At 32.2% G+C, this 14,669-nt stretch overlaps 1 protein-coding gene across 5 annotated transcripts in view; it reads right to left on the bottom strand.

Moving 5' to 3' along the window:
- Positions 1 to 14,669, bottom strand: part of LOC134684996 (uncharacterized) — a 60,205-nt gene that overhangs the window by 15,453 nt on the left and 30,083 nt on the right. For 3 of the 5 annotated variants that reach the window (XM_063544324.1, XM_063544326.1, XM_063544327.1), the window contains 8 exons: positions 10,494 to 10,575; positions 9,124 to 9,213; positions 7,961 to 8,087; positions 7,534 to 7,613; positions 7,124 to 7,228; positions 5,754 to 5,877; positions 4,153 to 4,170; positions 1,509 to 1,588 (listed from right to left, as the gene is read on the bottom strand). In XM_063544324.1, the coding sequence (XP_063400394.1) occupies positions 1,509 to 1,588; positions 4,153 to 4,170; positions 5,754 to 5,877; positions 7,124 to 7,228; positions 7,534 to 7,613; positions 7,961 to 8,087; positions 9,124 to 9,213; positions 10,494 to 10,575 (706 nt within the window). The remainder of the gene's footprint in view (positions 1 to 1,508; positions 1,589 to 4,152; positions 4,171 to 5,753; positions 5,878 to 7,123; positions 7,229 to 7,533; positions 7,614 to 7,960; positions 8,088 to 9,123; positions 9,214 to 10,493; positions 10,576 to 14,669) is intronic. The other 2 variants (XM_063544325.1, XM_063544328.1) reach the window with 1 other exon arrangement.

The following is a 14,669-nucleotide window of genomic DNA, read 5'->3' as shown; positions in this document are numbered from 1 at the left end:
GTTGGTTTGCACCATTTTTCAAAAGAGGGATGAAAGACACCAAAGGGACAGTCAAACTTGTAAATCTAAAATAAACTGACAACGCCATGGCTAAAAATGAAAAAGACAAACAGAAAAACAATAGTACACATGACACAACATAGAAAACTAAAGAATTAACAACACGAACCCCACCAAAAACTAGGGGTGATCTCAGGTGCTCCGGAAGGGTTAGCAGATCCTGCTCCACATGCGGCACCCGTCGTGTTGCTTATGTGATTACAAATCCGGTAAATAGTCTAATTCGGTAGGTCAAATTCATGAAAGGGAAGGGGATTGTAGTTACGACGTTAGGAACATATCCGATATCATTTGTGAAACGGTTATTCCATAACGGTCAACCTACTCGTGATGGCGTTCGTAAAATTTACGAAGGGATGATTTCAACTTCACCATTTGGAACTCTTGGTTTAATAGCTTCCTTGTGAGCAGTAACCCTCTATCAAGAAAATCATGATAGGAAATGCAAGCACGGGAATATCGTATCAATTGGGAGATATATACCCCGTATGCAGGTGCTGCTGGAATGTTGCTACTTAGAAATGGAAAGTTCACAATTGGAAAGCTGAAATCATCTCTTACCGACCCTCATTGTCAATTTCTAGATGTAAGTCAAGATATGAAGCCGACTTAACTGTATCTGTAGTATCCTTTATCTCCAATTCGATGGGATAGATGCCATCCACATAGTCACCAAATTTTGAATTGTTTAGTGAAAGAACGTCATCTATATAGCGGAAAGTAGAGTTAAAGGATATTGCTATCTTTCTTCCTAAGAAGTTCCTGCATGAAGTCAGCCTCATAATAATAAAGAAACAAGTCAGCAAGTAGAGGGGCACAGTTTGTTCCCATTGGGATGCCGACAGTCTGTTGAAAAACACGTCCTCCGAACGCAACAAATATGTTGTCAATCAAGAAATCAAGCATCTTGATAATATCGGTTTCAGTGAATTTTTTAGGCCCCTGAACTTCCTGTGTAAGACACAGAAGGGAAGCCCAACCCTCCAGAAACCCCGACTTTCATTCTATTTCAATTTTCCAAGTCCATATTTGTGCTGTAAATAAGATAAATCTGAGCCAACATCAGCTAATGGTTTTAATGACCTAAAGCAAAAAATTTTCGATTGAATTTTTTTGTGTGTGCATATGATCATTTGAGACAAATTTTGAACGCCTTTTATTCACGATGTTCTAATTTTGCTAAGGTGTTCAATCAAGAATTTATCCAAGTTTGACATATTCACAGTGGTTTTTTTTTTATATTGGCCTTTATTCTTTGACTTCTGAAATTAAAACACTGATGAATATACATTGGTTAACAGTAATTTGTTGTTCACTTCCTCTCCTTAATTTGTTGGAATGTTCTAAAACCCTGAATAATAATTTCCCTGTATATCAACCCAAACAATAAATTATAAGATCAGTAAATAACACCCCCATCTCCTCCTCAATATCTACACTGTACTGACCTCATATTCTGGATGATCATTCGGATATACATCAACCAAACCAACCGACGGTAACTTTAGTAATTCTCTTACACTTGGTCCTATAAAATAAAAATTGAAATTAGCATTACTGACTTTTGAAGAAGACTACTTTCACCTGTAAAATGACTTTTTGTATAAATTAAATGATTAACTTGTTTAAAAGATTTACTCATTGTAGATTCAGGACTTATTGAGTGCATTTTAACTTTAACTTTTTACTTTTGAAGAAGGGACAGATATACAAGAACAATAATTGTTTTTCCATGAAAGTTTGTTTGAGACATCAGAATGTGAATTCTTATTATTTGTGATATTCACATAGTCACACTATTTGTCTATGTCTAGAAGCAGAATAATATACCAGTATATGTCTGTATTGCACCGCTGGTAAAATATCACATTGTGATTGGTTTAGCTGTCACGTGGTGACTCCCTATGGGGTTAGTAAATTTCATATAGGGTTCATGACGTCACGTCTACTGTAAATGGTGACATTGTCTTTTGTTTTTGTTTTATTTCATTGTTTATTTTTCTACAAAACGCAGCAAGAAAAGTCCTGCGTGCGATAAATTCGTTATACGGTTCACTACTGACCCCCTTCGAATCCATATAGGCCTCATCCCCTATGGATTTTACTAACCCTCTATGGATTTCTAGGGGGTCAGTAAGCAAACCATATAACTTAAATTATAGTATTGTCCCCAATATCTAATATACATAAAAGATTTGCCACTGGGCATTATTAAAGCAAACCATCTGCATTCACACATTACAATTCATCACTAGTACTAAAGAATTGTTAAGACACAAAGATGTGTTTGGACAAATGGACTGATAATGTGATGGCAAAAAACACCACTCTCAAGTATAGGTGTAACATTGCTAAATCTATTCTTCTTGAAAAATGTATAGCCCTTTACCATGCAACTACAGTGATATTAAAACTGAATTCTCAAAATGTATTTTTCTATGGTGATTCTTGACAGAAAATCTGCTGGCCCTGCATATTATATTTATTGCAAAATAACAAATTTATGTCAGCCCTTTGTAACATTTGGTAATAAAACCCTTCAGATCTGTTAAAAGTCCTTATTAGGCAAACAAAGTGAAACACCACCATACAGTGTGCTCCCATTTCCTCTCAAGTAAAATCAAATCAAATGTATTGTCTAAAAACTTATACCACTTTTCTTATCGTCCTCTTTTTCTGAAAATTTAAAGATTATTATACAGTATAAAGTATATTGAATGAGCACAAACACTTCCTAGTCAGGGATTTGTTAGCAGAAGTTTTAGGAATAAAATCAGACATAAACATGTAGAAACTTTCAAAGTAAAAACTATTAAAGTATAATTTTGACAGGTGCTTTTAAAAATATTTAAAGATACAAAACATTTCTTTGACAGATATATATCTTCGAAGAATAATGTTTTAGGAATCAAAGGTTAAAATTGTTTACTTAAATAAATATACAATAATATTAAGAATATATAATAATTATATATATCTACTATCCACTTTTTTCTTGGTTATATTGTATATGTACATACAGTTAAAATTCAAAAGTCAAAGCACTGTTTACATATTGGGAACACGTGTTCATGATTACAATAATAATTAAATTATTTTAGCATAATAATAACTTAAAAGGTTTTTATATATGATAGCATGGACTGGTCATTAGAGGTAAAAGTCAACATTGAAAATACATTATTATAGGTTGACCATTCGAAGCTCAGTCTTAGTGCAGTAAAGATCCCTCTCCCTCCCTCCTTCCCACCCTGTGAAATTTTTTTGGATTGATTTTAAATTATTGTAAATGCATTATGTTTTTTTCTGCAGATCTTTAAAGAACATTATGTAAATAAACTCACCATAGATACCAGGACTAAATATTGTATACACGCCAGACGTGCGTTTCGTCTACAAAAGACTCATTAGTTACGCTCGAATCCAAAAAAAGTTTAAAAATATTTTGTTTTATGATAATATGAACGAATTCTAATTCATTATTTTTTATTGTAGATATGTTTGTAAGACATGCTGCAGTGGTCTTAGGGTGCTGGCAGAGTGATTGAGGACAGTTGTATTATTAGAAAATAAAACTTTGCTGCACTCGACTAGGCGAGCTGTTTCCCATAGATATGTGTTTCGTTCATAAATACGTTATCAAACTTGATACCAGTCAATGTAATATGAACATGAAATCAGAGTTTCTTCTCTTGGTATAAATCTAGAAATGATCCAAAGTATGCAGCATCAGGCTTTACAGTATCTGAGAACTTAATTCATAGGTTAAGTTTGATTAAAATACGTGAATCTTGAAATAATAATGGGTTATACAATATGATAAACCTATTAAAAAAAAAATTGCCTTTGTTTATTTGCTACACATTGACAAAAAAAATACTAAACATAATATGCTATTGTCTTTCATGTAAAAATGAGGTCTTACTTCACTTGTGGAAAACTGAGTAAACAATCTGCATCTCTAATTTACAAGTATTTGCAAAATCTAATTATTTCAACAAAATTTTATGCAAATGAAAAAAAATAAAATGACAAAACGGCCAAACCATCACCTATCACAACATGACTACAGCTGTCACTCATAACACATACCTCTGTATATATTCTTTCCTGTACATAAAATGCATTGTTACTACACATATTTTATCATAATCAGACACTGTTAATTCAGAAATTATTGCAAGGTTTTTATTAATACACATAATTTGACTCAGTGAGTATTGTAATAATAAGAACTTGCATTTTGATAACTAAACTATAGATCTGTATGTAGATTTTTCTGAAATTGCAATAATTGAACTTGCATTCTTGTCCATCACAATGATACATGCACGCAATAATTTCTGAATTTACAGTAACAACAGAATCTAGAAGTCTTATAATTTAAAATACAGGACAAGGTAATAAATTTAAACTTATAATTCAAACATCAACTTAAATTTCCAAATCCTATAATCAGCTATCAGTACTGACAGTGTTTGTGTGTCTTTTTTTATACACCAGCTACCAAAAATACAGTGTATGTAATTGTCACAGTATCTTCTAAAAATGAAATTCTTACAAACTTTCTGTTTACTGTACTACTTTTAAGTTTTGAAGTCAGCTAATGGTATCAATGGTAGAGAAAATCAATAATAAACTAGTGTCTAAAGAAACAGGACAGAGGCAAACACAAGAAAGGTTCAGGATCAAAACTGGTGTTTAGATAAGATTGAAATAGATGACTTTATTTTCAAACTAAAATCCTGCAGCATTAATCAGTATGACCTTTAAGAAAAGGTCAAACCGAAGTCACAGTCATTCCTATGTTTGTGGTATTAAAGAAAGAAAAGGTTCACACACAATCTAAATAATTGCAAGGGTCAGTCAAACATAAAATGGTCTCACTCAATCTAAAAATGGTTCAAGTGGGTCATAGATAGAAAGCCTGCATGTATTGGTCATACACATTCTGAAAATTTCACAAAATAAGGAATCATCAAAATTGAGGGTCAAATGGGTATATTTGGATCCTGCCTGTATTGAGTCAACATATTCTGAAAGGAATCAAACAGGTTCACAAAATAAGAGTCAAAGGTCAGAATCACAAACTCCACTTTACCATTATTATTATTGCCAAATGACCATGGTTCAGCATCTATATGATAAAACATAGAAAAAGGTCTGTATGTATTGTAACCATCTATCTATATATAGGGTGTAAACTTTTAGAAAAAATTATGCATGAAAACTTTAAAAGTGACAATTTCTATACTGTATGAACCAAATCTTTGAACGAATTAGGGTAAAAGGCTAACATTCATATCTTATATAACAGATGTAATAAGTAGCTATTTTTTGCTTTCAGAAAGAATTTTAATTAAGCTTGCGGAGGAAAATTAATTGTTTTGTTAACTTTTTAAGTTCCCAGTTTTACTTTGATAGTTGAGAAACTGTGTTGGAAGAGGTGCTAGTATCAATTGCAGATTTGGGTTTTATTTACACATTCAAATCATTACTGGTTTCAATTTTGTTATGACATACTTTTAAATATAAAACAAAATTGATTAAAATATCAATTTAATATTGACTGCGCTTTTTTAAGGCTGTTGGCAATAACTCAATAATCAACTTTTTTATCGGAAAATCCAATCAAAGGTGGTATTGCATGCCATATTGAATTATAAATTTACACTTTTCCTATCAATACATACCTCGTTTTCCACTGAAATCATCATGGAAATCTTTGGAACGTTTATTTCTCAACACGACTTTTCTCCCTTCTGGTAGAGACTCTTTCTGCATTGCCAAATAAAATCCTGATCCATTAGTTAAAGTCTAAAAAAAACAATAATAAGTTTATTGTCCTAACATTCAATGCCTGTAAGTATGTGGCATTAGCTGTTTGTATTTTTACTATTTACTCCAAGGAGTCAGTGTTTGTCATTCAGGTTTTTTGTTCAGACCAATACTTTTGATTATTTCAGTTTTCTTTTTCAACAAATGCCAATAAAATGTATGTTGAATGACAGAGGGAAAACCTCACAATGCATAAAATTCTCAATTATCTTTTATTCAACATGTAAAGTTGATGACTTTTTTTTTTGTATACAAATAAGAGAGCCGTGGTGTAGTGGTTAGTGCATCGGACTACTAACACAAAGGTTCCTGGTTCGATTCCCGTTTGGGATGAAAATTTCAGGAACTCAATTTTCGGCTCTCCCTTGACACCATTTGCGAGTATGGTCTTGAGGAAACGATGATAGTCCGTCGGACGGGGACGATAAATGGCTGGCCCGTGTTAAGAGAGAGCCATATCTCTTGCACGTTAAAGACACCCTTGTAGATTTCGAAAAAGAGTAGGCCAACGCCGCTACAAGGCAGCACTCGCACCCGCAAAGTGGAAAGGGATTAATATAAGTTGTAAAACTTGTTTCCCAATCCACTATAAATAAATATGTTTAAACTAAAATAAATGTAGAATGTAGAATGTCTAAGCATAGATGAAAAACCCATCTATGGTCTAATCATAATCTTTCAATCAGTTTAACTGAAGTCTGGAGCTGGCATGTCAGCTAACTGCTAGTAGTCTGTTGTTATTTATGTATTATTGTCATTTTGTTTATTTTCTTTGGTTACATCTTCTGACATCAGACTCGGACTTCTCTTGAATTGAATTTTAAATGTGCGTATTGTTATGCATTTACTTTTCTACATTGGCTAGAGGTATAGGGGGAGGGTTGAGATCTCATAAACATGTTTAACCCCGCCGCATTTTTGCGCCTGTCCCAAGTCGGGAGCCTCTGGCCTTTGTTAGTCTTGTATTATTTTAATTTCAGTTTCTTGTGTACAATTTGGAAATTATTATGGCGTTCATTATCACTGAACTAGTATATATTTGTTTAGGGGCCAGCTGAAGGACGCCTCCGGGTGTGGGAATTTCTCGCTACATTGAAGACCTGTTGGTGACCTTCTGCTGTTGATTTTTATATGGTCGGGTTGTTGTCTCTTTGACACATTCCCCATTTCCATTCTCAATTTTATCTAAGTATATGAGAAGACTTATATTAAGGTAAATGCTCACTAAGTTAACAACACATGACAGACAATAGTCATTAACACTGATATTACGTGGGACGTCTATAACATCAAATCTGTCCTTCATCTTATCACGGATCTGTTTTCTAACCTGTAAAATAGTTACAAAATAAGTCATCCATACCTAACATGCGGGAATTTTTTTTGATAAGATAATCTATATAACTTGTTTAAATAATTTCATTTTATTTTCCATTCAGCAGCAACATACATTCATATTTTAATTGCATGAGCCTCCACCTGCTTAAAGCTTTGGTGTGAAAAAGATTATAAAATTTACAAACATTAGTATTAATTATCAAGCTCATCAGTGAATGTTGGCAAAAAGTTTCACTTGTCTGTATATGTTTTTGCACATGTATATCCGCAGTATATCCATAGTAACAAGATACTTACCTCACTTTTGACATCTTCCACATGCTGCATCCATTTCTGACAGTACTTTATATCAAATCTTTTCTTCAATTTTTCCTGAGCTAAAATAAAATAAATTTTTATTGAAGAAATGACTAATATTTCTTCTGTCAGTGAAGAAATAACTTAAAAAATGTGGTGCATTATGAATTACCTGCGTAGCAGGTTATTTTATTATTATTTATTAGTCATTCCTAATAATTAAATTATAATTTCAATTTTAAGCTAGAGTAAATCCTGAAAAACTTTGATGATGTCACGGTCACATGACAAATTTATGTCTATGAGCTGCATGACAAAACACTGTCAGCCAATCAGAAGAACTGTTACCCCGGTATATTCAAATTTAAATTATAATAGTTTAAATGTCAATGAATTATATAAGAAAATACCACTGATCTTAACAAACCTAGTTTATGTTGTTCTATCTCCTGTTTTAAATCTTTCCTTCTCTGTAATTCCTGCATGTTAGATATCATTGCTGGCATCTTGTCCAGTTGGTGATTACATTCTCGGATTAAACGATTCATAAAATCCTTAAAGAAATAATAAAACAAGAATTGAAATTAACATTAAAATTATTAGAAAAATACTTATATATGGTACATTGTGTCAATGACATACCCCACATATTGTATTAATCATTGATATAACATATATAAACAATTGTAAAGACAAACAATGGAACAGCCATTTTCAAAAGTATCACTCTCTTAGTTTGCCTCTATTTTTGTCTGTCCAACTGCTTTATATGAGGCATCAGAGTGTATGAATGTTTTTTTTTTTACTTACATTTTTGTCTTTTATATTTAATCTCAGTCATATTGGGTTAATTCCCTTATAAAATGTATAATACTTCTTAGCATACTTATATAGCCTATTCAATAAAGTAAATTGTTGTTGATGTTAAAATATCAATATATCATAAGGAACAGTGAAATGCTAATAATGACATAAGATAAATTATACAAATTTACAGTTTCAATTATATATATATTTTTACTGCTTTTTGTGGAAAAGAAAGATATACTGTATCAATTTAAGACACCAAAAAGCTATGTACACACAAAAAAGAACAGTGCTTTTATTGCTGTTTTCATCTTGAAGTCACATCAATGCCTTGTTGTAAAAAGAAGCAGAAATGCTTGCATTACTGAAAATTAAATTAGCCCCTTTATGGATAGGCTATTTTTTGCTAGATGTTGATAGCACTACATTTGAGCTTCATTGTAAAAATCGACCTGAATAAATGTGCCAGTGCACATATACATGTTCTTGTATAAGACTTTGATTTCAAAACAAAGGAGATAAATTTGCGTCTGTTTTGTAGGGTTCAACTCAATTTTCATACTGCAACAGACTTTGCAAAATCCAAAAAAGTTAACAGATAAATTGATATTCATTTGCATACAGTAAATTTCTATCCTACACATCTACAAGGTTTACATGTAATATCAACAAATTATAAATTGTATCTGGCAAAGACTTCTTATAATATACTGTCATAAACTGTCAGACAATTTTACTGTATAATACACAAATTATAAAATGGTGCATTTCAAAAATACTTACAAATCTACTGAGGACTGCTTGGCTTTGTCTGAACTTATATCCCATCATAAAGAAAAAGCAGAAATAGGCACATACAGACTGAGGGTCAGACTGAAACAAAACACATATTATCTTTAAATAATCATGCGTCTACAGAAACAGAATATATGGAAGTGTGTTTTCTAATTAGATTTGATCAATTCTCTTAAATACTTTTATAGTTTTGATTGTCCCTCTTGTGTTGATTTCTTTTATTTTAATCAATTACACGACAATCATATCACAATAATTGTAAGTAAATATGAGAGAACTTTGATCGCAGATGTCTTTTGGTTATTTCGGTGGGTTACTGTATATGTCTCAATGAGTTAAACATGATGTCTCTTTTTGTTCAGAAATCAAGTTATACATTGTATAAGTTGCATTTTATACCATTTTTGTCGAGCCTTCGACTTTAGTCGAAAAAGCGAGACTAAGCGATCCTACTTTCCGTCGGCGTCGGCGTCGGCGGCGTCCACAAATATTCACTCTGTGGTTAAAGTTTTTGAAATTTTAATAACTTTCTTAAACTATACTGGATTTCTATTAAACTTGGACAAAAGCTTGTTTATGATCATAAGATAGTATCCAGAAGTAAATTTGTAAAAATAAAATTCTATTTTTTCCGTATTTTACTTATAAATGGACTTAGTTTTTTCTGCGGGGAAACATTACATTCACTCTGTGGTTAAAGTTTTTAGAATTTTAATAACTTTCTTAAACTATCCTTGGTTTGTACCAAACTTGGACAGAAGCTTGTTTATGATCATAAGATAGTATCCAGAAGTAAATTTTGTAAAAAAATAAATCCATTTTTTCCGTATTTTACTTTTAAATGGACTTAGTTTTTCTGCAGGGAAACATTACATTTACTCTGTGGTTAAAGTTTTTAAAATTTTAATAACTTTCTTAAACTATCCTGGGTTTGTACCAAACTTGGACAAAAGCTTATTTATGATCATAAGATAGTATCCAGAAGGAAATTTTGTAAAAAGATAACTCCATTTTTTCTGTATTTTACTTTTAAAGGGACTTAGATTTTCTTCCAGTTAACATTACATACAGTCTGCAGTTTAGGTTTTCAAAACATTAATTATATTCATTTATAACTATCATACATTTTACCAAACTTGGACAGATGCTTCTTACAATCGAAAGGAATATTTTTATTGATTTTTTTCCCTCCTTTTTGTTGAGCCTGCAATTTACAGCAAAAGTAGGCGAGACACTGGGTTCCGCGGAACCCTTACAAATTTTTCAACTATATACCTTAAAACAATGATGACCACACACATTCCCCATTAAGTCCTCAATGGCTTAGTTAACTTAATATGTAGCTTGGTTATAAATACCTCAACTAAATCTTCAGAATTAAATGGAGTATCAGCATAGAACATCCTCTCTGCTGCCTTCAGTGCCAGGTTGATTGTCCATCTAAAATGATAAACACAAAATGAAACTGTTAATTCAAAATTATTTGTGGAGCACCAATTTCTTAAAATCATGAGTATAAATAGACCATGAATTTTAGGTTTTATAAATACTATTTTAAAAGCTTGTATGCAGAATTTGTAACCAATGAAATCAAGTTATATTTACTGTGTATTCATTATTATTCGTTGGATACCAATTTTCGTGGATTTCGTGGCTATCGCTCAGGGTAAAATATTTGTCATAAAGGGCCAACCCGTGGTAAAATAACGATATATTCAAGCCCCCATGAATTATTTCGATTCTAATAGGACAAATACGGCAATTGTTTTGGATCGAAGCGCTCTAGGTGGAGGCCATTATTTGCCGTTCTCATAAATTAACGCACTTTTAGATTGGCGTAAAAGAACGGAGCAAACAGAAAAAGTGACATGCTCAAACTATTCACAAAACTTGTTTGGATAGATTTGGATGAATTTTAATGTTAATTAACTTATATGTCTTCTATGTATAAAAAATGGGCTTATATACCACATTTTGGCATAGTTTGTTGACGTTTCCTTGTTGTGATGATTTTCGGTATCAGAAGCGTGTATTTTCCCGTAAAATGCTTAAATTATAACGTCATCATTCTATGACGTCGGGTACTTCATTCATAAAAAAAACCATATGACGTGGGAGTACGATCGGAACAGCCAATGCAATATATTCATATTTTACCACGGGTGTGTACTCAAAGCGTTTGAAGGACGTCATGTTAGAATCATTATTATTCGTTGGATACCAATTTTCGTGGATTTCGTGGGTACAGTGGAACCATGAAATCAAATGTTAAACGAATATCATCTTTTCAATAGGTTTGTATATGTTACAGTGAATTTATATAATCAGGGATTATGTAGAATCCCTGATTTTTTAGGGAATATGTAGAATCACTAAAATCATTAGTAATTATATATAATCCCTGAAAATTACCAGTGATTTTACATAATCACTGAACATTTTAATAATTATTCTACAAATTCCCTAATATGATTTCAGGGATTATGAATAATTTAATGGTCCTTAGTTTAATAAACAAAATTAATATAGACAAATTATAATTTTAAGTTTCTTTCATTTTCCGTGCCAGATGAAATAATTTAGCTTTTAAGCACAGAGGATAATCTAAAAGATATAACCAACACAAAGTTTCGAGATAAAGTTGAAGACTTCAAAATTAAAAATATTAACCTTCCCTTTATAACGATAGCTTTACATGTATTGTTTGTTTATTAATAGCCATCGTCAAATGGATATATATATATATTCATGTTCTATTTGTTAATCCACAAGCATGTTATTTGTGATACATGTAAAGCAAATGGTGAAGTAGATAATGGAAAAACAGGCAGAACTTGAGATTGACAAATAGAACAAACTTTAAGAGGAAGCTTGCATATTCCTCTAGCAATTCGACAGGATAAAAAAGAAAAGGGAAACCCAAAAAACATAATGGCAAATCTTAAAAAAAAGGTCTAAAAAGGATAATGCCTGACCATAAAACAATGGTATCTTTTTATCTTTCTTGCCAGAACCAGTTCAGGGGGGGGGGGATTCCTTCGTATGTTTTTACTGACTTTTTTTATTTTTCTAAGTCGTGTTGTTAAAATCTGATTCGATATGTGCAGGAAAAGGATTTTTAAAATGTAGATATTGTGGTAAAAACAGATGTGAAGAATATTATTTTAATATATTGTGTATAACATTTTATTAAATATAGTGTGCCTAACTTTAAAAAAAAAATGAGTTTATCATTTTTATATATTGTTATTACTTATGTTACTTTATTATGATGTTTTTCTGTGATTTTATAGAGTAAATTATTTTTTTTTTTTTTTATTAACTTTCATTATAAATACAACTATTTCTTCATTTCAGTTATTATGTAGAATCCCTGACGTTTTTTCTAGTGATTATACATAATCTCTGAAAATTTCAGGGATTCTACATAATCACTAAACTAGTCAGTGATTCTACATAATCCCTGAAAATTTCAGGGATTCTACATAATCACTGATTATACAAATTCACTGTAACATATACAGAGATAACTAGATATCATTGAGATGGAAGCCATCTCTGTGGGCCCCGCTGTCAATAACGTGGAGTAAATAAGTTGTATGGATAATCTGATATGACGCATTATTTGAAGTTATTACATAGTCTCATGTGTGATTTCAATCTAAGATTTTAAGTTAAAACTGATAAATATTCTCATCTTACTTTCATAGTATAATAGTGATATGACTGCATGATGTGAACTCATTGTTGACTCCTCTAAGGTGACTTCTGGATATATGGATTGATGTTTGAACAATATGTTTAAAGGTGCTGCCCAATTGATATTTGTCACATATTTTTAGAATTATGCCTTCGATATATTATGACCCACCAAGTATAAAGTATGAAATATTAACGGTTCTCAAGAGGTAGAGCGGACACAATTTTTTAAGAACAACAAACGGATGGACAGACCGACAGACTGACCTTAGACCTAGGATGCATACATTATGACACATTCTCTGGTGTTGGTTTATATATATGTTAAGTTGAAAATGTTTGTCAGGTATAAAGTATGAAATAATAACAGCTGTCCACTCAAAATATAGTGTGGATCAAATTTGTTAGCGATGGACAGACCAACAGACAGACAGACCTTTGACCTAGGAAGTGGTACATACATCATGACACACCCTCTGGTAATGGTTAAAATGGATGTCAAGTATAATATTTGAAATCATAATGGTTCTCAAGATATAGAGCGGACACAATCTTCAACACAGGACACAGGATTGTCAACTGAAACCAAAGTTTTTTTGACGTTGACCTTTGACCTAAGAAGTTGTACAAACATCATGACACGCCCTCTGGTGGTGGTTAAAATGGATGTCAAGTATAAACTTTGAAATCATAACGGTTATCTAGATATGGAGCGGACACGATCTTCACCACAGGACACGGGGTTGTCAACTCTAAACCAAAGTTTTTGACCTTGACCTTTGACCTCGGAAGTTGTACATACATCATGACACACCCTCTGGTGTTGGTTAAAATGGATGTCAAGTATAATATTTGAAATCATAATGGTTATCTAGATATGGAGCAGACACGATCTTCACCACAGGACACGGGGTTGTCAACTAAAACCAAAGTTTTTGACCTTGACCTTTGACCTAGAAAGTTGTACATACAACATGACACACCCTCTGGTGTTGGTTGATAATCATGTTAAGTATTAAGTATGAAATCATAATGGTTCTCTAGATATGGAGCGGACACGAAAGTGTTACGGTCGGACGGACAGACGGACGGACAGACGGACGGAAGGACAGACGGACGGAAGGACTGATCACTATAGGGCGACCCGACTTAGTCAGGGCCCTAATAAAACCATGAAATCCAATATCTACGAATATGCAAGTTTTCAGCAATCCACGAAAATTGATATCCACGAAAATAAATGAATCCACAGTTGTCCTAAATTCAACAAAAATTTCTACCAAGAAAATAAATGAAGCTCTTGAGTACAATAAATAACTTTTGATGAGGTAAGAACAGAGATTTAGTTTTAAAGCAAACTAAATTATATAAAAGTCTCTTAAGGTTATGCCTAGTTATATGTGTCATACACTAAACTTAAAAAGTAGTAAGAATCATATTTTTTATTTTTATTATCACATGTAAATTTCTTAAACTAAATATAGAATGCTTTATTCTTATATCCTTACCCATTTCATATCAGTAAATGCCTAAAAATCATAAAAACATTTTGGGAAATAAAAGCAGCACCATGATTGCTTCTTTTCATATTACAAACAAGAATGTATCCATAGAACACGGATGCCCCACTCGCACTATCATTTACATGTTCACTGGACCATGAAATTAGGGTCAATACTTTAATTTGACATTAAAATTAGAAAGATCATATCATAGGGAACATGTGTACTAAGTTTCAAATTGATTGGACTTCAACTTCATCAAAAACTACCTCGACCAAAAACTTTAACCTGAAGCGGGACGAACGAACGGACGAACGAACGAACTGAGGCACA

The sequence above is a fragment of the Mytilus trossulus genome, chromosome 9 (assembly GCF_036588685.1).
Source record: "Mytilus trossulus isolate FHL-02 chromosome 9, PNRI_Mtr1.1.1.hap1, whole genome shotgun sequence".
Taxonomy (NCBI): Eukaryota; Metazoa; Mollusca; class Bivalvia; order Mytilida; family Mytilidae; genus Mytilus; species Mytilus trossulus.
The sequence above is the reverse complement of the archived record's forward strand: the minus strand, read 5'-3'. Positions and strand labels throughout refer to the sequence as shown.